At 45.9% G+C, this 20890-nt stretch overlaps 6 protein-coding genes across 6 annotated transcripts; 5 read left to right on the top strand and 1 right to left on the bottom strand.

Annotated features, from left to right (window-relative positions):
- LY89DRAFT_687654 (uncharacterized protein) lies at nucleotides 1-2284 on the top strand. The gene is made up of 3 exons (XM_018215551.1): nucleotides 1-1463; nucleotides 1520-1728; nucleotides 1805-2284. The coding sequence occupies exons 1-3, from the start codon at nucleotides 177-179 to the stop codon at nucleotides 1920-1922; spliced, it is 1614 nt and encodes a 537-aa protein (XP_018067039.1). The 5' UTR covers nucleotides 1-176; the 3' UTR covers nucleotides 1923-2284.
- On the bottom strand, nucleotides 2157-5438 carry LY89DRAFT_687653 (cysteine proteinase). The gene is made up of 6 exons (XM_018215550.1): nucleotides 5063-5438; nucleotides 4650-5008; nucleotides 4397-4601; nucleotides 4033-4346; nucleotides 2267-3978; nucleotides 2157-2209 (listed from the first exon to the last, which is right to left on the bottom strand). Exons 1-5 carry the CDS (start codon nucleotides 5078-5080, stop codon nucleotides 2346-2348), a joined length of 2529 nt encoding a protein of 842 aa, XP_018067038.1. The 5' UTR covers nucleotides 5081-5438; the 3' UTR covers nucleotides 2157-2209; nucleotides 2267-2345.
- A 106-nt stretch (nucleotides 5439-5544) lies between these two features.
- LY89DRAFT_687651 (mitochondrial carrier) lies at nucleotides 5545-7143 on the top strand. The gene is made up of 4 exons (XM_018215549.1): nucleotides 5545-5895; nucleotides 5976-6526; nucleotides 6581-6818; nucleotides 6867-7143. The coding sequence occupies exons 1-4, from the start codon at nucleotides 5792-5794 to the stop codon at nucleotides 6988-6990; spliced, it is 1017 nt and encodes a 338-aa protein (XP_018067037.1). The 5' UTR covers nucleotides 5545-5791; the 3' UTR covers nucleotides 6991-7143.
- Nucleotides 7144-8077: 934 nt separating this feature from the next.
- Nucleotides 8078-8504, top strand: LY89DRAFT_592434 (uncharacterized protein; the record flags this gene model as incomplete). Its single annotated transcript, XM_018209699.1, has 2 exons — nucleotides 8078-8130; nucleotides 8201-8504. Coding segments are annotated over 2 exons (357 nt in total), but the record flags the coding sequence as incomplete, so codon positions are not given.
- Nucleotides 8505-9503: 999 nt separating this feature from the next.
- On the top strand, nucleotides 9504-12168 carry LY89DRAFT_687649 (uncharacterized protein). The gene is made up of 3 exons (XM_018215548.1): nucleotides 9504-10397; nucleotides 10451-11761; nucleotides 11815-12168. Exons 1-3 carry the CDS (start codon nucleotides 9905-9907, stop codon nucleotides 11841-11843), a joined length of 1833 nt encoding a protein of 610 aa, XP_018067035.1. The 5' UTR covers nucleotides 9504-9904; the 3' UTR covers nucleotides 11844-12168.
- A 212-nt stretch (nucleotides 12169-12380) lies between these two features.
- Nucleotides 12381-16163, top strand: LY89DRAFT_721567 (RNA polymerase III transcription factor-like protein TFIIIC subunit Tfc4). The gene is made up of 6 exons (XM_018218656.1): nucleotides 12381-12782; nucleotides 12835-13945; nucleotides 13991-14777; nucleotides 14826-15056; nucleotides 15107-15466; nucleotides 15515-16163. The coding sequence occupies exons 1-6, from the start codon at nucleotides 12454-12456 to the stop codon at nucleotides 15925-15927; spliced, it is 3231 nt and encodes a 1076-aa protein (XP_018067034.1). The 5' UTR covers nucleotides 12381-12453; the 3' UTR covers nucleotides 15928-16163.
- Nucleotides 16164-20890: the final 4727 nt, after the last annotated feature.

Below are 20890 nucleotides of genomic sequence, written 5' to 3'. Positions count from 1 at the left end.
GGCCGACCAACCTTGCCCTTACTTACCCTCCTCTCCTCACCTCTACTACTCTTCCGTTCCACTGCAAGCTTGCCGTTTACGTCTGGCTGATTATGCTGCTGTGATTACCCGTCGTCGTCTCCGTCCGCCGTGCAATTCCCATTTGGCGCGCTACTTTCAGATGGCGATTTAGAGAGATGACTACTGTCGACCATCTCCGCCCTGACGACGATATCTACGATCCGGACGATGTTGGACAGCACTCTCCTCCCTTCAAACCCGTGAAATTTAACCTTGCACCCTCGCCCAGTCCCCCGCCGACCGTTCCAATCCCCTCAGATAGTCCCGAATCGAGTCCAGGCTCGCCGAGCCGCAAAGGTCCTTCTCGACCGAAGTATCACCCGAGCCAGGGCGATGCGGTCTTGGTGTCATTCATGGCTGGAGGAAAACATTCTGATATCGCGCGCGACGCGGGACAGCAGCCACTGGCTTCTGACAATGAGGCGACGGAAGATCAACCGATGAAGGGAGGGGTCGCCGTGACGGTGGAAGAAAAGGAGGAGGAAGACGACGACGACGACGAGGTTGTGACTGAGGACGAGGAAATGACGGAGAAGGAAGTCGCAGAAGATGAAGTGCAGGTATCAAAAGAGGCAGAAAAGGAGACTCCTGCGACGAATGCGACGACGAATACTACTGAAGTTCCTGCCGCAGAGGAAGGACGATCCTATTTGACTGCGCTTGCTGCTGGAGCTCTAGCTCATACCGAGGATGTCACTGCAGAAGTGCCTCAAAAACAGGCCGCTACGGATGGTGGTTCAGCATCCAAAGCGTCGCCACCTCAACCTGAAGCGGATGCGATGGAAGGCGTCAAACCGACAATACCTTCAATCACAACTTTATACGTTGATGGGGAAGGTGCGCGCTCTCCAGACGAGGCGGCTATCAAACGTGAGGGTCCAGCCGCTCCCGTTGGACCTGGAGAATTACCCCCAATTCTTCACACTATAGCACAATCTGGTCTCACAAATGGGAATGGGTCTAGTCAAATAACGCTACCATCTATATCTGATCAGCTTGGAGACATCAATCACCTTCCAGAGCCTCCATCTGCTAGCAACTCTGCCTTCTCACAGTCTCCGCCTGGAAGACCGCCTCCTCAATTTGCAGCTGTACCTGGTCATGGATCTCCACCGAAGTCACCAAATGATACCTTCCCACGGAGAGAGCTGCCGTCACCGGGTAGGGGACATTTCTACTCTTTTGCCAACCACCACCGGAGACCATCACAGACCGAAGGTCATCAATATACCAGCCCAGATTATAGCAGTAGTAATACTGAGACACCGAGCACTGATCAGTCCGGCTCAACCCCTGCGATTATGGGGATTGATCGTATGAGCATTGATGGCATCACTAATCCACAGATTGGTGGGTTTCAGTGTACCTACCCTGGATGTACTGCACAACCGTTCCAGACGCAAGTGAGTATATAAGAATATCCCATATGTTCAAGAACCCAATATTGACACTCTAGCAGTACCTTCTTAATTCTCATGCCAACGTCCATTCTTCGAATCGACCACATTACTGTAGCGTAAAGGGCTGTCCCCGAAGTGAAGGAGGTAAAGGCTTCAAGAGGAAGAATGAAATGATTAGGCACGGGCTGGTGCATGATTCGCCTGGTTATGTGTGCCCGTTTTGTCCAGACCGAGAACACAAGTACCCAAGACCCGACAATCTTCAGAGGTAAGTTATATGCTACAGCTGCTTGAGAGGCTGCCTGTCGTAGATTTTGGTGAGAAGGTACTGATTCACAAAATAGACACGTCAGGGTACATCACGTGGATAAGGATAAAGACGACCCTCAACTAAGGGAAGTGCTTTCGCAGAGACCAGAAGGTCCAAGCAGGGGCAGACGGCGGCGGGGCGGTACTTCATAAAATTATCCATTCACCCCTCGGGTAAGGCTCTGCGAACGGTTGCCAACTGAGCCGCCCTCGACAGGGTTATGAAAGATACGGAGAAAATATATGGGCCATAGGTTGGTTGTTGCTGTGCACATCTGTGGATTTACTGGCGTTATACGAAAGGCGTCTTGTCACAAGGGCGGATATCACATTCATGAGCTACGATTTGGAGTTTCTGGAGCATGGTGGCTACCTTATACCAAAGAAGACGGTGCTTCGCTAGCGTGGGTGGCTTGGGGCTTCATACTGACTGTCGTTGACTGTGGGTAGCATTCTTAGGATTCGTGTTTATACCTTTTTCTGATCACAAAACTCACCTTTTGTACGGTTTGTGCAATCATTCATCTTGCCTACGTTGCCCGAGAAACCCTCGTTAGATACTAGTATTTGTGATACTTAACCATCACCGGTTCCCCAGAGACCCACGTTGACAGGACTGTCGCTCAGCACCTCAACAGCCACCTCATCCGAGCCGTTACTCCCACCCAGACGTTCCAACACTATCCATATCCCGCCAGGTTGGCTCATATTAGGACTTAGATCCAAATCAGGAGTTCTTATTCCCATGGGAGAATCACTGAATTCTCCTTCACCCGACACGGTCAGTATCGATTTATTTGGACCCTGACCCCTTTCCAACGAAACCTTAAGCGAAGGCCGGGATCTCGAAGATGGAGCCAGTCGCCCGCCGCCCCCACATCTAGCCACTATCCTAAGCCTTGTCAATCGAGCAGCAGTCAGGGGTGCAAGCATCCTGTTGAGTCCGTTTTGGAAGACGATTGGTGGGAGACTAAGGCTTAGACGACCTGCTGTTTCTGCTAGGACGGCCTTCACCACGCAAGGCACCATGGACCCTACCCTCAAGGTAAAATTTCCAGTCTGTCCAGCTTCGAACGTGGAGCATACGATGGTGTAGTTACCAGGAGCGACATCCTGAATGGATGCTAATGCGCATCCACGCCTGTAATCGCCTGACCCTCCAACTATATCTTTCGAAGTAACAGCCGTCACGCGTTGTCCGTCTGCCCAAACCATTTTCACGTGAACGGCAAGTTCTTCTTGATCTGTCTCCAGAATTAAAGTGATGTCCGTGCGGGAAGGTATTGAGATGCTGAATTGGGGGTTGCTGGGGTAGTGGGGAGAACTAGCATTTCCACCTGCCGTGCGAGGTGTCCACGCTCCCGCATGTGTGATATAATGTGGGATTCTGTCTTCGGCATCCTCAACTGAGATTTGCGTTCGAGAGAAGAACGAGAGTGTAAAGGAATATTTCGGCAATGGTAGGCCTTGTTGGGCTACCACGATTGTATATGACGTTGATGCGGAGAGGTCAAGTCGTGCAAGTGTTTGTGGTGAGTCGACAAACGCTCCACGATGGAGGGCATTGTCGCTAAGATATACCCTTCGACCATTGGCCTCAAAAACGTAGAGACTGATAAAGCCAAGTGTATTTGATGCTGCTGATGCCGTGTTTGGTCTTTCCTTGGCGATATCGTGCTCCTTGGTTGCGAAGTGGCGGCTGAGTAGAACCCAGACTATCCCTTGTCGTGCAGATCTTAAGGAGTACTGTGGGTTGTGCGTGAAGGTACCCGGACTTTTTATCACTGGGATGGTCCACGAGAAGTGATGATCCTGACGGTATAGGAACAATCCAGGATTCCAATTAAGGTAAAGAGATTCGAAATGCTGTACAACATCCTCGAAACTCATCCAGAAAGTTCCCGGCGACGGGGGGTTACTTGTGGGAAGTGCGTCACGCAATTCCTTGGACCACTCATCTCCGGCAGAGTCGACTTTTACTTGCGAGCCTTTCCATATCATACCATCACACCAAGGATTCTTGACTAGCATCATTCTCTGCTTCCCAACTTCTTTCATATCTAGGATCGCATAGTCATGCTCTCCTGCCAAACCGAGCTCCCTTTCTTCTCTGTGAGACAGCCCTCCCGTTCCCAGCGTCAGCATGACATCCCCATAAACAAATGAATTATGAACTCGATGCCAGAGCTGTTCCGGTTGAACATCATCACTATAGACAGAAGTTGTCAGCAACCCACAAGGTATTCGGTAGTGTAAGACTCACCTCTGAAGGAAGATCTGTTCTGGAATCCATCCGGTGATGACCCAAAGATCAGTTCCTGAATTCGAGCCTGGGAAATCGTAGCCGCCCCGAACTTTGAGATAGGCCTTCTCGATCAAAGCGGGCCAAAGAAGCTGGGGATTATTTCGGTCAACCACGTGTAGACTTCTTGCAGTCTTTGACGCAGGAAGTCGATCGTCAATAGTTACTTGTCGGAAGCAACCATTGAAGTGCAACCGAAAGATATATTTTCCGCTCCTAGAAATCTTGGGTCGAGCTTTATACACATCGAAAGGATGTATAGCAGAAGCAAATAGCTATGACTGTCAGCAGTCTTTCGTGATATAATGAGCCCGGTATAGCATACCATCTCATGACCTTTCACCTCCCTTGCAGTTCCCGCACAAAGACTCGCCACAACAGAGCAATCTGTCGTAATGTCTTGCACTAAGTCGATATTATCTATGACATCCATCAATAGCTCGTCCTGACTCATCAGATTCTCGGATGGTCTCTTCCAGTCATCGAATATCTCCTTCTGAGCATCGGACAGTTTGAGATCAGTAGGCTCGCTACCCCACATTAACCAACATTCTGCTGGGGCGTAGTGGAAAACGTACATATACTTCGCAGCATCGGTTTCCCCGACGAAGATTGATTCATCGGGGTCTGATTTCCACTGCGGGAATATGAAACCATGGAGTCTGGAGCTCTCTAGTAGAATGACCTCCTCACGCTTGGAGATGGACCTTTTGGATTCGAGAACAGGAGGTCTGCTCTTCGGCTTCGGAGACCACTTGGTCGACTTCTTGATCTCTTCAGCCCGGGAGAGTAACTGCTTACACTTTCCTCGGAGCCTTGATTTTTCTTCGCCACTGCTTGCATGCTCGGCTGCCCTCATATACAGCTCAACCGCACGGATAGCATTTTCCAAAGCCTCCTCCTTTGTCAGGGAGCTTTCTACACTGGACGCTGCTACCTGGTAGCGTCAGTACCGTAATCGATAGTCCCTGATCGTGGCTTCAGCATTTACCACAGCTTTAGCCTCCATAATGGCGGATGGCTTCTCTGGTGAGCATTATCGTACTTTTCTTCTCAGATGCTGATTATATCTCGAAGAGGGACCGACCAATTCGAGAAAGCTTTACAGAAGATGGAGATTGCTGTCCCACGACAGTCGAAATAACCGCGACGCTGACACAGTCTGGTGAAACAAGCACAAGATCAGACGGAAAGAGACCATAGACTTCAGCACTTGAAGCACAGCCTATGGTCAGTGACTACAGAAGGATTTCGGACCGCCCTGTTCGTACCGTATGTCGGTCCGGACGATATAATGTAGCCACTGTACCCAAGCCTCCTGTACTCTGAGCTCAACAATCTGCTCGATTTGCTTGTGAATGATGCATATGTATGGATGGAGGTATGGGGATGCACGGGCATGGATTGTCGAGCACGGGATACTGTACTAGACTAGAACTAGGTACGTTCGCACATCCGAGTCGCACGGCAAGACTTCATTGCCTCGGTACGAAGGTGGTTGAACCATAAACTTCTTGTATCACGACCTATCCTTCCTTGTCCAAGGTCAAGAATGCCTGGGAGCATTATTCTTTGCTGTTCTACTCTTATTTAATCATATTCCAATTCTTTACGTTCAGTCGTTTCGTGAGCCCGCCCTTCCTAGATCCCGCATTGTTTCCTGGCAATCGAGCTTGCTTCCTCGATCGACACCACTCCCACAGTTTCGAGCACCTTCACGATGGCTGGGCAATCGAAAGAGGCCCTGATTCCTCCCTGGGGACTGGCCGTCGCTGGCGCCACTGGCGCAGTGATTGCGAATGCAATCGTATATCCTCTAGACATGTGAGAGCACCTCGGATATGGATGTGGTCAACCGCAACTCGACCTCGTGTAGCATTCTTGCTAATTCATGGCATCTTCAGAGTCAAAACCCGCCTCCAAGTGCAAGTCAAACGAAACCCAAGTGACCCTGCTCCAACAGGTGTCGATGCTACGCATTACACTTCAACCTGGGATGCAATCTCCAAGATTGTTGCAGACGATGGACTTATCGGCCTCTACGCTGGGATGAATGGTGCGCTTATTGGTGTGGCCTCAACGAATTTTGCATACTTCTACTGGTATTCCGTTGTTCGGACTCTGTATCTGTCCTCGCAGAAAGTACCGGGTCCACCAAGCACGGCAGTTGAACTCTCGCTGGGTGCGGTAGCAGGAGCAGTTGCCCAGATCTTTACAATCCCGGTCGCTGTCGTAACAACCCGTCAACAGACCCAAGGAAAAGGCGAAAGGAAGGGGATGATAGACACGGCCAAGGACGTTATCGATAGTGAAGATGGATGGAGTGGCCTTTGGAGAGGTCTTAAGGCTAGTTTGGTATTGGTTGTGAATCCTGCCATTACATACGGTGCCTATCAAAGACTGCGGGAGGTTATGTTTCCTGGCAAGCTCAATCTCAGACCCTGGGAAGCTTTCTGTGGGTAGTGCCTCCCCCATCCAAATATTGCTTGCTAATAATCTCCCTCCTCAGTGCTAGGAGCTATGTCTAAATCGCTTGCGACGATTGCAACACAACCCCTCATTGTGGCTAAGGTTGGACTTCAGTCGAAACCACCACCATCTCGTGGAGGGAAACCTTTCAAGAGCTTCATTGAAGTCATGCAGTTCATTGTCCACAACGAAGGGTGGCTAGGATTGTTTAAGGGTATCGCCCCTCAGATCTCGAAAGGTCTTATCGTACAAGGCCTTCTTATGATGACGAAAGAACGGTATGCCTTCTTCGCGTTCTCACATTCCTCGATGCTGACAAAGAACAGGATGGAACTTCTCTTCATTGTATTATTCCGATATTTGAAGAAGATGAGATCTGAGCAGCTCCAGAAGGCTGCGGATCTTGCTGCTTCAAAAGCGAAGCAAGTGTTACCCTTGGTTACGAAGTAGACAATAGAACTAATGCAATTTCCTGGTTATGACGAGCTCAGATATAAGTGAGGGCCGGATTTTAGAACGGTCAGGCGTTGTGTAAATATATTACTGGTCGTGAGTATATATGAATTCTGTAAGGCGCTTTGCATTACTGTGCAATTCCAGAACTCTCAAACATAGCACCGCTGTATCACAAAAAGTGACGATGATCTATGTTATTATGGCCAGTGTCTACTTCGACTGTTTAACTAATGGCCAGAGTTGGAATTCGCTGTGTTAAAGGTAAAGAGTAAGAGACAAACCCGATTGCTTATTGGAATCCCTCAATTGGAAGGGGTATCAGTTTATTAGATCTTGGGATTAGGAAGTTAGAAAAGAGGAGCTTTTCAGTTGCGGCTCTTTGACTCTTGCATACCTATGATTTGTGGAGTCTCTGTAGAGTCAAGTCAGCCATTGAATTTCCACGCTTGGGTGATTCAATATTGCACTTGACCAATTTTGAATTTCGAACGCACAATATGCTGCTACCTGATAGGATTTAAATTACTAGGTGATGTCTAAGAGGAAAGCACTTGGGCTGGAAGAACAAGAGTCACAAGACGGCATAGGGTTAAAGTAAATAAGAAGGCGTTTACTGTCAAAGCTGAGGTTGAGATAGCGACTCTGTTCAACAGGTTCCGATTGCCAACTTGAATACGAAAAGACTTTTCTACCATAATTAAACTTTCCCTCCTCATCTTCCATAAACCTGGAATTGAACGGAATTGCTGACTTCGCACGTGATGATTTGAGCAAGGTCCGTGCTTCGGCTAAGCTGTTCATGGCTACTTTTCCCACACAACGGATTTCAGGAAGAAGTATATCGAGAACTTCTAGCACGTCAAGAAACAACAATTCTCGAGACTGCACCAAGAGAACCGTCGACACAATGGCGAGTAAGTCCACCGCATTTCTCCTACAGTCTACAATCCGTGCTGGCATCTTCGTTTGTCATGCGATATTGCCGGTCACTCTATACTCGTGCGCTTCTGCGTTATTTCTACCCTGCTCCTCGCCTTTCGCACCTTACACTCTACTCTTATGCTGACTTCACCCTCAAACAGAGTCCAAGAACAGCTCTCAGCATAATCAATCGAAGAAGGCTCATAGAAATGGGTATGTGGAGCACCATAAACGACATTCACACCTTATTTATCACGATCTTGCCTGACGATTTACCAAATAGTATCAAGAAGCCCAAAACCTCTAGATATCCATCTCTGAAGGGTACCGATCCGAAATTCCGAAGAAACCATAGGCATGCCCTTCACGGTACAATGAAAGCTTTGGTAAGCGGTCAATACCTGGATTTCTTACAACACGGTGCTAACTTCTTAGCAGAAGGCAGAGAAGGAGGGCGGCGACAAGTCATGAGTCTCACGACGATTTCTTCTTTCGATTACGGCAGTGGAATTTGCATTGGCAAGGGCGCATTCTGGAGGCAGATAAGGGCAAATCCGCATTTGCAGCAACCAGATTCTCGACGATAGCTCTGTTTCGAAATTAGAACAAGAGCATCCGTCATCCTCTGACTTCCTCCCATCAGTTCACCTCGTTCTGGTAATGTGATCAAAACAAGACGGCATTTGTGTGTAGAGCATTCCGAGCCATTCTCCATGCTCATCTGCTCAAGGATATTATATTTCGTGCCAAGATCAAACTTCAAGCCCCTTCATTACCAAACACCTTTCTTCTATACTCTATGAGGTAATGGTGCATGAAGATTGGGTTACATCGATGCACCTGTACCGTCAATTTTATCGAGTTATATATTCTGGGGGAAGATATAGGGTGTCTAATACTACGGGAAAGTATCGAATCAAAGACGAATTGATCGGTACTTTCAACTTTGATCTTTGGGGGCCTACAAATGGATCAAGAAGTCTTGTCCATCCGATATTGAGATAGACAGCCTTTTAGCTAGCACTGGTATTTCGACAACTATCACAAACGCTCATGTAGCCTTACACCACAGCTATGCACTTCAACTCAGCCAAATAGATTTCATCGAAGAGGGTTCTGTACTTGTCCCGAGGCAGATACTAATAAATTGCTTTTTATAAGAAGCCCAGGCATCAAAGCACGGTGATTGCCCAAGAACCACTGTGACCACCCATTTATATGCTGTAACATTGAGCTGACGGAATCTGAACTAGCTTGATGACTGGTATTGGAAGACAATGAAATTGTGATTCGGTGTGCTGTCCGGATCGAATCACGGAATAAAGAAACTTGAAAAAGGGCGCTAAATCGTCGCCCTAGCCAACAAAAGCGGCAACGTCTCCTTCACCCAGCCTTCAAACAACTCAACATCGCTAGAACTTTGGCTTCCAACGCTGTGCGCTTTCATTTTTCCTCTTCTGCTGTATGCTTTGTGACCCTTCGTCCTCCCCTTATCCGAGACTCGAGCTTCTTCGTCGCCCTCTGATTCTAAGAGTGAAGATCGGGCATTCCATTTCGAAGGGCACAGGCTGACCAGTGCTTCGCAGAGGCTCAGCAGCAGGTACTGCTAGAGAGCTCTTTGATCCTCTCAAGTAATCAATCCGAAGTCCCAAACTGTCCCATACGAGCGACGAGCGACCGTCTTTGACTGTTCTCACAACCGTCTATATTTGGACATTCGCGCACCGAGTCCAGTACGACGACCATCACGGCATTGATCGGACTCCTTGGATCCTGGGATAATAAAAGCGTTCCGAAACACAGCTCTTCTTCACGGACCACAAACTGCCCCGAGTGTAGTGTAGTCTTCCCTAGACGATCGTTGGTGCATTGACAGTTCGACACGGCGTTAGATCTGAAGGCTTCGTTTCACATTTCGAAAATCCCGAGTTCAAAGACGACTTTCTCTAGCATCAGCTTCTTCAGCTCCTCCGCTACGATGCTCAACATGTCTGCCGTAGGCAATCGAAACAGCACACCTGTCGAGTCGAACAGCTCTTCTCTGCGTCCACCGTCTTCTCGTGCCATAGGCTCCGGTCTTAGAGCATCTGCGGATATGGCAGCATTCTCCACATCACCTTCTTCGAGTCGAATTCGACCTTCGTCCGACTTCTATGGTACTCAGCAGAATCAAGGACAAGGAGTCTCGGAGACTGATGCATCTGACAAGATCGCTCAGCAGTGGATTGCGGACATTGATCAGTATGAGACTACGCTAGAGGAAATGGCAGCTGCGACCCTCGACCAAGATTTCAAGGATGAACTCAGTGCTATTGAACAATGGTTCAGGGTCCTGAGTGAGGCTGAGAGGACTGCTGCTCTATATGCTCTACTCCAGCAGACTACTCAAGTGCAAATTCGCTTCTTCATCCAAGTGCTGCAGCAGATGGGAAAGAATCATCCAATGTCTGGTGTTCTGTCTCCTGCAAATTTCGACAAAGGTTTGTGCATCCCATCTTCACTACCATCTCATAGATCTAACGTTGCATACCAGACCCAATGTCAAACCGCCTCAGTGATGCTATGAACAAGCTCAGTGTGGATGGTTCCTCCCGAAATTCATTGACCAGACCTCCTGCGACGCCGTCTGCCAAGAGACATTCCGGTCTCGATCCATCCACAATCAACGCAATGTTTCCCGATGCCGCTGCGGCGATTGCTACCGAGAAAGCAAAATTCACTCAACAAACCGGAAATCCACCATCCTCGAATAGAAACAGCGCTGCTTACGACTCACGTGCTTCACTGACAGCCCCGACTATATCTGGACCTGCAGATTCCGCTGACAATGGAGCTCCGTCGCCATCACCATGGGGTTCTCGAAATAATGATCAGGCTGCTAGGCCAAAGTCGTCTGCTGGACAAACCCCAATGGGTCAGTTCATGCAACCACCCCCTTCAGGTGGCCTTCGATCACCTGCAGCTCCAATCTCCGGCAATACAAATCTGCAAAACACCACAATCAATGCTCCTGAAAACCAGAACCAAGATCTCCCGCTACTGTCGCCATACAATGCTGGCAATGGCAACTGGGCTTCTATGGTCAACACACCCATGGTACCTTCTTTCAATACGACAAACAACTCAACTCAAGCTGACATGGTTGCCAATGCCACTGCTATGAAACTTGCAGCTCTGTCGACCGTGAACAATCGATTCGCCCTAGATGATGTCCGAAAATACCGTCGAGCTAGGTCAAACGACGGCCATGGATCGAGTGGACAAGGGCCCCTGTCTCCCGGTCTTCCAAACAACATGCCTGGAGCAAACGTTGTAATGATTAATGAACATGGTCAAGTCTTGAGCCGGGATCAAGTACTAGCTCTCCAAGCACAACAAAATGCGTTCGCGGGTCGGAGATCACGTCCCAGCTCACCAGGTCTGGCAATGCAAGGCGGCGGTTTTGGACAACTGGGCTTTGCATCACCGCAGAACAATGGCTTTCTGGCAGCCTACGATGGTTCCTCTCCCCTCATGAATAACGGCATGGGTACATTAAATCTGGGCCAATTTGGTCTGACCGGACACGAGGGCTACCTTTCTGATCACAGTGACATGGTGCGAGGTCGATCCCCACGTGGTAGACGAGGCAGCTCCAAACCTCCCGAGGATCCCACTGACCCGAGCCTTCTGCAAGACATTCCCAGTTGGCTGCGAAGTCTGAGGCTGCATAAGTATACGGACAATCTTAAGGATATGAATTGGACCGAGCTTGTGGAGTTGGATGAGAAGGCTTTGGAAGAACGGGGTGTTAACGCTCTGGGAGCACGAAGGAAGATGCTGAAGGTTTTCGAACAAGTCAAAGGTAATGCTACAAGTGACAACAGTATATGAAAAGATAGCTAATGATCAACATAGAAGCCAAGGCAGAAGGCAAGCTCGCTTGATCTAGAGACACAGGTCAAGTTTTAACAAGGATTCGAGGGTCTGGAGAATTGAAGAGTCGATGACAAGTGCTCTACGCAGGAGATGAGTGTTATTAACGACGTGAACCCTGGTTGGCTAAACGTATATGTGTTGCATACGAGAAGTAGAATGATTCATATCATTCGAAGCATGGTCTTTGCAGCCTTGGCAAGACTTGGAAACGGTAATCGTGAGAATTTGTACGAAAATAACAAACGTGTTTCTTGCCTTGCCTGTTCAAGTCTATGCATCAAGTGAATACTTAAGTAGGTTTTTTGTGCATATCATATTAGCTACCAATTCAAGCAACTGCTGACAGTGCTTGGTATGACCACTTTATATTTGACTTGGTCGGTTTCATGTGGTGCTCGGTTCAATTATGCTTAGTCACGCCCTCGGGAAAATACTTACTGCGAGGCTAGCCTAATGCCTGCAGCGTAGATCTACAGTAACCGCTTCTGGTAGACAAGGCTGAAGCACATTTTGACCCCGCCGTTCGATCGCAACTCAAAACATCTGCAGCAATCTTGAACAAATACATGCTTTTCAAATCTTTCTCCTGGTAGATACATATCCCGAACCTCCTCCAACATGTGGCGCCCGTTACCATTGAATCCACCAGGCCCCAGCGCGCAAAAAATCCCATCAGATCCTAGATTCAGCCAGAGCCAAATTCCAGTCTGGAATCACCAACAACCTACACCCGCCGCAAGTCAGTACAATTTCGGACACGATCGCTCTTCCATATCCCAATCTCAGCATCTTGCGCCTGAGTTTTCTAAGGTTATGCATTACCCGGATCTCGACATAGAAAGGGCTGGATTTGAAGTTGCTTCTACACACGGGAGACACATACAGAGAGCTGAAGCTTTGGCTGATGTAGACATTGGCAAGAGCTCCCAAGACGAATTTGAGCCAGAGTCAGTGTGATTTCGTCTACAATTTCTCCAAGCATCTGACTAATCGTTACAGTGAGGATGATGATCTTTCCGACTCTGATGCTGATGACGATGTGCGTGAATTTGAAGCATCTTTAGCTAGTCTGCAAAATGGCGACGAGTTACTGAAGAGACTCGCCGCACCCGAAAGCAGTGAGCTCGACTTCAGCAAACTACTCGCTGGCAACAGTCTATCGAGAGGATCCATAAAGCGTTCTCGGCAACGTGTAGGTAGAACAAAAATCTTCCGTCGTCACAGGGGACCCCGCAAAGCCGCTGAGCCTACTCCAGATATCAAATTACGTATTAGCAGAGCTAATGACCTATACATCAATAAGAGGTTTGACGAAGCTGTGACAGAATTGGAGGAGATCATTCGAATCAATGCCGAAACCCCACAAGCCTGGGAGACGCTCGCTTCAATTCGCAACGACCGCGGAGATTCGGAGCATGCTGCCCTCTGCTTTCATATGGCTGCAACTTTCCGGCCGAAGATTATCTCAGGCTGGCTCACATGTATTGATTACTGTCTTCGTATCCAAGGCCCCAAGAGGCCTAGAGCTATTGCATTTGCCCAAAATGCATGTGCCACGATGGTCCGCCATATGCCCAATGATCTTGAGGCACGGATGAAGAAAGCTGAGGTCTTCATTGAGAATGGTAAACTCCAGCGGGCCATATCTGAGTATAAGTGGATCCTCAAGCGAGATAGGATGAGGAAACCTGCGCTGCAGAAGCTTGCAGAAGTCTGCGTCGATGTCGGCGATGTCCACACTGCGATACAAGAGTACAAAAATAGCTTGCTGCAATTCAGAGCGCCGGACAACGACTCCGAGGTTGTCTTCGGCTGGGAGGATGCAGATGCTTACATCACTTTGCATGAAGTTGCCAGACAATACTACACTGCAATCTCAGAACTCAAGTCCCTTGCTCGGTGGCTCCTCGGACGTGAAGAGGAATCCTTTTGGGATGATGTCGTGGGTGACGATCGCGAGTGGGATATCAACGATTTGAGGAGGTTACAAGTTCCAGATTTCACTCAAGGAAAATATGATCCATCCACCTACGGTCTCGGCCTTCCATACGAATTCCGAGTCAAGTTGGGATTGTATCGCTTACATCTTGGGCAACATCCTGAAGCAATGGTAAGTAAGACTGCACAGGTGACTTGACGGAACTAACGATCTCAGGCTCATCTTAATGTACTTCAAGGCCCAGATCAAGATGATACTCTCGCCGATGATTATTCTTATCTATTCCGCCAAGCAGCAGATCAATTGTATAGAGCAGGGCTGCATCAAGCTGCCATGAGTTTCTATCAGCCTTTGACACGAGTTCCGGCCGTTGTAGATTCCCCTTTGCTTGTGCAAATTGGGAGATGCTTTCTCAAGGTTTCTGATGACTTGAAAGCTGCCGAGAGCTTCAAAGCCGCTATAAACCTCGATGCAGGCGATGTTGATGCCCGCATGGAATTGGCGAGGATGTACGAGAGGACTCAACAACCCGAGAAGGCATTTGACTACGTTACGGAGATTATTCAAGTCAAGAAGAACCTGCGTCCTGAAACAAAGCGCCAGAAACAAAAGGTCGCGGATATGGATAAGGGGGTGGAGATGGGTAGTGATGCTAATTCAGCGATAGTGTCTCGGGCCGCTAGTAAAGAATATACACCTCGCTCTGTGCACACCTCAGCCAGCCGGATCCAGAAAGACGAGCTCATACAGACTGCGGAATTACTTCAAACTCAATATCAAATACTGAAATCGGAGCAGAATGGAATGAGAACAGGCGATGTGACATCTTCGTTGTTGTGGCGCGATGCTGCAAGGGCTTTGACAGATGACTTCAGAAGCTTCAAAACTTTTTATCCATGGGACAAGTACATTCGATTCCTCGGATATTCTGGGCATGTCAGACTTCAAGCAGAGACTTCATTAGATTCCGACCTTACAGCCATGGCTGAACGTTTGTCTAAAAGTTCTTGACTCTACCATTTGAAACAATTACAAGTGCTAACAACGGCAGATCTTGGTGCGGATATTTCAACTAAAACCAATTTACCATCTGTCGAAATCCCAGAAGACTACAGAGGCATTTCATTTCGGAAGTGGCTGGATATCTTCTTGGACTATGCGCTATGCCTCGCTAGAGACGGGCAAGCGAAGGCGTCATATGAAATCTGTGAAGCAGCAAAGGACGCCATTGTCTTTTGTCACTCGAGGGAGGATATGTTTCTGATTCAATTGTGTTGGTGTAGTAAGTCCCTGTTGCCTACTGCTTTGAACTAGACTAATACCGGAGAATAGCTTGTGCTCTAATTGCCAGTGATGAAGAAACATGCGTATCTGTTGTTCGGTTCTTTATGAAGGATTACCAATTTACCACAGACTCCTACCGAATGTTTGCAGCTGTTTCACGGGCCTGTCATTCCCCCGTTTCTTGGTATAATTCGGGCCCAACTCAGAAGTTCATCCTTCGCCAAATCAAGCTCATGGACTATTCACTCGTATCTGAGGACAAGCGTCGGAGGCATTACGCGGATAAAGGCTCTTATTCCGCACAGGATAGTAAGGGTCATATCATAATCAATTCAGATATGGACGTTGCGCTTCTGATGTTGTACGGCCATATATTGTTCACGGGTGGGAGCTACCCATACGCTTTGAGTAAGCTACTACCCTCATCCTACACATGCTCCTGGCTCACAATCAAAGATTATTTCTTCCGCGCATACGCATTAGACCCCAGCAACCCAATGATCAATCTCAACATCGGCCTTGCATGTATCCACCATGCTCTCAAGAGGCAAACCGAGAATCGACAATATAGCATAATTCAGGGCTTGTCCTTTATGATGGTATACTATCAGTTACGACTTCAATGTCCTCGTAGTGAAGAGAGGCAAGAAGCCCACTATAACATGGCACGAGTATATCATATGCTTGGTCTTGTTCACCTTGCGATCCCTTTCTATCAGAAAGTATTCGACGAAATTTCCGGCGTACCGGAGCAACCCACGCACGAGAAGCTAGTACTTGACACTGCTTACAATTTGCAAGCGATATACTCCATGTCTGGAAATACAGAGCTAGCAGAAGAGGTCACTCGGCGATGGTTAGTCATTTGAGATCCTAGGAACTCATTGTCTGAGTCGTGCATGCATCACGGTGGTGTGATCTGAGCATGTATTGGTTGTCAGGGGACGACTGGCAATGGGTAAATCTCTTCACGATGGTTGTGTGATTGGTAATGTTTAGAGCTTGACTCGGAAAGTTTGGCATAGCGATTGACACTGCTGAATTGCACTCCCTCGAGTCCCCTTGAGAGATTGCTTAAATAGAAATAATATAATTTATTGATTTGTCCTTCTTCTAGAGAGCCAGTTATATCTAACCAGATGATTTTACCGCTTTTTGCTATAACTCAGTACAGTTCCACATTGCGACTAGTATTTAATCTGCTTCTTAGAACGCAGCACTTTTGAAAAGAATCTCAAGATTCAATAAATCATACCTCTAGTTCTAATCTCTAGTTCTGACTCTCTAGCGGTAAGTACTGCTTCGCTTTCCCGGATCATCCACTTCAGTGAAGACGTGGGTTTGAGCGTGTTTATATCTGCTTTCCTTATTTTGCAAGTAAATTTAGCAAAATCATCTTTGATCTACTGTTTCTGAAGAACTAAAATGCCATTGATTAGTTTTCGTATTATCTATTTGCTCGCTTCGTGCTCGAATTCATCACGAATTATACCAGAATTCGGAAATAAAAATATTCTTATTTTACGATAAAATAATATTCAGGGTTTATAAATATATAAATTATTAGCTTTTTATTTTTTTCTTAATTATAAAACTTAAAATAATATATAATTCGCATAAAAAATTTTTTTTTTTTTATTTTTATTATAAAAAAATTTATTAATTTTTTTTTATATTATTTAAAAAATTTTTTTTTTATTTAATATTAATAAAAATTAAATATTTAATTTTACGATAAAAATTTTTATAAATAAATTATATTATTATTAATTTAAATATAATAAATAATAAAATTAAATTTATAAAAAAAAAAATTTTAATTTATATTTTTTATTTTAATATTTTAATATATAATTTTAATATTTCTGTAACGGGTTGAACCCGATATTTAGCTGCACTACTACGTAGTGCAGCCTACACGTGACTACGCGGGCCTGCACATGACGACGCGACGCTAAAGCGCGCGGGCCATTCTACGAACTAGCGAGAGCCCCTTTAAAATAGCTCTTCGTACGAGAAAGAACTCTTCTCTCTTTAGTTAATTCTTCTTATAATACAATCAAGTTCTTGCTTTAACTCATTGCATCCAACTCGTGACATTAGAATTAACTCTTCCTCCACCCTTTTACTAGGACTTAAGGACGTACGACTTTAATCGCGTTTTACGCTAAACGGTTGTACAAACGAAGACGACTAGTAGACGCCTTAAGCCCCTCTAAAGCTCAGCTACTATACGAAGACGAAAACCGATAGATGCCTTGAGCCCCTCTTCCGAAGCTCAGCTATCAAAGACTAAAACGAATAATAGTAGACGCCTCGAGCCCCTCCTTTAAAGCTCGGCTGTCGTACGAAGACGACCGATAGACGCCTTAAGCCCTTTAAAGCTTAGCTATCGAAGACTAGGACGAAGAATCCGACAACAGACAAGATACGTACGAATATACGTACGAAGATAATAGAATAAGATACGCCGCAAGTGCTAGAGGCTCCCTAATAGCTATTAGACTTGCTTAGTAAGTAGTCTGATTAGATAGCTACTATAGCAGACAAATTGGACAATCTAGCGACACAATAAAACACCCCTAGCCTTTTAACCCCGACGACCCTAAGTACGAACACCTCTCCCCAAGCCTCTCCGGCCCCGATAGTGCTTGTACGAAGATCTAAGGTAGTATTACCGGACGTTACGAAGTACGATAGACTAAACAAAACATTATACCCTTAGTTTGCAGGCTCTTTGAGAGCTAAGCTCGAAATCGACGGAGAAGCGATTAGTGGTAAACGAGAGAGGGTGTAGTACGGTTTCGGACGACTAAAAGGGGAAGGAGTAAGCCGAGTCTTTCCTTAGATAGAGTATGCAAAGCGTATAAACAACCTTATAGTTGCAGCTCTCTTTCAATAAATGGACACTACGTTCCGAGACCCTCGTACGCAAGAGAAAGCCTTAGCTAAAATCAATAAAACCAAGCAAAGTACGACTCCGTACGGAGAATTCTTAACTAAGTTCGATCGATTACTTCTCGAAGCAGATGGATAGGGATGGCTAGACAACATTAAAAAGGGATATCTTAAGGCGGCCATCTCAACTACGCTACTTACCACTATAGTAGGTACACGCGAAGCTATAACGTACGAAGAGTACTACGGCTAGCTAAGAATAACGTCCGATTAATTAGACGAAGTCAAAGAAAAGAAGAATAGCTTCGGACGGAAGTAGAACAATCGTACGAACGTTCCGACCCAAACCAAGAGCCTAGCCCACAACGCTATAGAGTGGGAACCAACTATAAGCGTATCCACCGTTCGCACGAGGATAAGAGAGCTAAGATGGGCTCCTAACAAAGAAATAGAAAGGAGAAGGGAAGAAAGTCTTTGCCTATAGTGTAGTGACTCTAACTATAGGGTCCGTGGTTACAACATAAAGGTTGCGGCTCCGACTAAGCAAAAGAAGAAGGTACTCCGAACGGCAATAGCCAAGAAAGAGTCGAAGACGACACTACCCCCTCGAGTAAAAGAAGAAGCGTGCGAGGCGAGTTCAGATAAAGGCTTAGGAAAAGAATAGCTTCTAGTAAAAGACGTTGCTAGAAGCGTAAGAAGAAGGTGATTTTGGGAGAAAAATAGCCGGAGTTTTAGAAGTCTATAAACGGACCACTTTTCCTTATTTCTACATTAGTAAATAGAAATTGCTTTACAAAAACACTCGTAGATACAAGTTGTTTATCATACAGACTAATTGACTCTCACTTTGCTACCAAACACTAACTCAAACGCATTCCAATTAATAAGCCGATTCATATGGTTAGATTCGAAACAAAATCAGAAAGCTATATTACGGAAGTCGCTATTGTATTAGTTAATATCGATGGATATATAGAAAGCAAGGCTTACTTCTACGTTGCCCCTAAGCTAGTATTATACAATCTAATCCTCGAGATGCTATAGATAACTAAGCAAGATATACGACTTAATGCCCCTCGATCGGAAATTAAGATCTTATCTACTAGAACTATCGTACGGAACTATATCGCTAAAGCTCCGCATAATCTAGACTACGTCGCTGTCTTAGCTATAGCATTCAATAGTTTGTCTTTAGGGAAACGATATAGTAAGACGGAAGTGTTTATAGCTAGTCTTACAAATATTACGAAAGCGTTGCGGACAAAAGCTAAGACTAACCCTCGTATAAAGCTACCGAAGTAGTACTACGATTTTCTAGATGTTTTTAGCTAAGAACAAGCCAACAAGCTCCTACTACTATGTGAGAGTGGAATAGACTATAGGATTCAACTAGAAAAGCAAGACGGGAAGGACCCTAAAGTACTATGAGGCCCCTTGTATAATATATCACGAGATGAGCTTTTGGTTCTACGAAAGACACTAACTGAGTATTTAGACAAAGGGTTTATACGGAACCGATACCCGTTGCCACTAATTTACGAGACGCTCTAGAGCATCGGACGAACTAAGTGGTTTTCGAAGCTAGATGTGATTGCCGCTTTCCACAAGATCCAGATCGCTAAAGGAGACAAGTAGATAACAGCCTTCCGTACGAGGTATAGGCTCTTCGAATAGATAGTAACCCCTTTCGGTCTAGCCAACGCGCTAAGTACCTTCTAACGATATATCAATTGGGCGCTACGCGATTACTTAGACGATTTTTGCTCTGCGTATGTAGACGATATCTTAGTTTACACCGATAGCTCTTTAGACGAACATTAGGAGTATGTACGAAGGGTAATAGTAAGGATGCGGGAAGCCGACCTCTAATTAGATATCGATAAGTGTGAATTCGAGGTTAAAACGACTAAATACCTCGGATTTATTATCGAAGCTAGAAAAGGTATTAGTATAGATCTATTAAAAGTATTAGTAATCTTGGAATAGAACCCCCTTACTACGGCGACAAGCGTACGAAGCTTCTTAGGATTTGCGAACTTCTACCGGACATTTATTAAGAACTACTCGGACTTAGCGATGCCTTTAACCTAGCTTACTTATAAGGATAAGACGTTTGTTTGGACGAAAGAGTGCGACGATGCCTTCGGTCGACTAAAGAAGATGTTTATAAAAGCCCTACTCCTTATAACTAGATGTTCTACCCTTACGCTTTCTTTTCTAAAAAGAATTCCCTAGCCGAATGCAATTACGAGATTTATAACAAAGAAATGCTTATAATCGTATAGTACTTAGAAGAATAGGACGCGGATTTACAAAGCGTTAAGGAATTCGAGATTCGTACGGACTACAAGAATCTCGAATACTTTATAATAGCTTAAAGGCTTATAGAGCAGTAAATACAATAGTCTCTTATACTTTCTCGGTATAATTTCACAATTCAATACATCCCCGGTAAAACGAACGAACATACCGATGCCCTCTTAAAACGAGAACAAGATATGCCTAAAAGAGCGATAAACGAGAAGATTAAATACTATACGATCTAATTGCTTAAGCTACACACATTACGCAATCTACACTTAGACTCGATTCAAGCCTCGCCTATATAAGTTGCTTCCACGGGAACTATAGTCGAAGCCTTAATAGAACTAGAATAGCTATAGAACGTTGCTTAGTAAGACGATAAGTTGTACGAACGGATAGTTGAGTGTGTTCGCAAAAAGAAAAGAGTATTCTCTGCCGATTTGCGGCTTAAAGTTTCGATATCAGAATGCTCTCTCTCTCTAGCTAGCTACTTAATGTTCCGAAAAAGGCTATAAGTCCCTAAAATAGAACCCTTACGTACAAAGATCATCTAAGACACCTACAATTCGAAGGCTTGTGGATACCTAAGCAAAGATAATACGGAAGCTATACTTGCTCGTTAATTCTTTT

Source organism: Mollisia scopiformis, assembly GCF_001500285.1.
Source record: "Mollisia scopiformis unplaced genomic scaffold LY89scaffold_20, whole genome shotgun sequence".
In the NCBI taxonomy this organism is placed as follows: Eukaryota; Fungi; Ascomycota; class Leotiomycetes; order Helotiales; family Mollisiaceae; genus Mollisia; species Mollisia scopiformis.
The sequence above is the reverse complement of the archived record's forward strand: the minus strand, read 5'-3'. Positions and strand labels throughout refer to the sequence as shown.

Coding starts and splice junctions, on each gene's coding strand:
- LY89DRAFT_721567 (XM_018218656.1), top strand. CDS start 12,454: ATGTGGCGCCCGTTACCATTGAATCCACCAGGCCCCAGCGCGCAAAAA. Junction 13,946..13,990: donor GGCAACATCCTGAAGCAATG/GTAAGTAAGACT, acceptor TAACGATCTCAG/GCTCATCTTAATGTACTTCA. Junction 15,057..15,106: donor GATTCAATTGTGTTGGTGTA/GTAAGTCCCTGT, acceptor ACCGGAGAATAG/CTTGTGCTCTAATTGCCAGT.
- LY89DRAFT_687649 (XM_018215548.1), top strand. CDS start 9,905: ATGTCTGCCGTAGGCAATCGAAACAGCACACCTGTCGAGTCGAACAGC. Junction 10,398..10,450: donor TCCTGCAAATTTCGACAAAG/GTTTGTGCATCC, acceptor GTTGCATACCAG/ACCCAATGTCAAACCGCCTC. Junction 11,762..11,814: donor GGTTTTCGAACAAGTCAAAG/GTAATGCTACAA, acceptor TGATCAACATAG/AAGCCAAGGCAGAAGGCAAG.
- LY89DRAFT_687654 (XM_018215551.1), top strand. CDS start 177: ATGACTACTGTCGACCATCTCCGCCCTGACGACGATATCTACGATCCG. Junction 1,464..1,519: donor CACAACCGTTCCAGACGCAA/GTGAGTATATAA, acceptor ACACTCTAGCAG/TACCTTCTTAATTCTCATGC. Junction 1,729..1,804: donor AGACCCGACAATCTTCAGAG/GTAAGTTATATG, acceptor TTCACAAAATAG/ACACGTCAGGGTACATCACG.
- LY89DRAFT_687651 (XM_018215549.1), top strand. CDS start 5,792: ATGGCTGGGCAATCGAAAGAGGCCCTGATTCCTCCCTGGGGACTGGCC. Junction 6,527..6,580: donor CAGACCCTGGGAAGCTTTCT/GTGGGTAGTGCC, acceptor CTCCCTCCTCAG/TGCTAGGAGCTATGTCTAAA. Junction 6,819..6,866: donor CTTATGATGACGAAAGAACG/GTATGCCTTCTT, acceptor GACAAAGAACAG/GATGGAACTTCTCTTCATTG.
- LY89DRAFT_687653 (XM_018215550.1), bottom strand. Junction 4,602..4,649: donor ACCGATGCTGCGAAGTATAT/GTACGTTTTCCA, acceptor AATGTGGGGTAG/CGAGCCTACTGATCTCAAAC. Junction 4,347..4,396: donor AGGTGAAAGGTCATGAGATG/GTATGCTATACC, acceptor TGACAGTCATAG/CTATTTGCTTCTGCTATACA.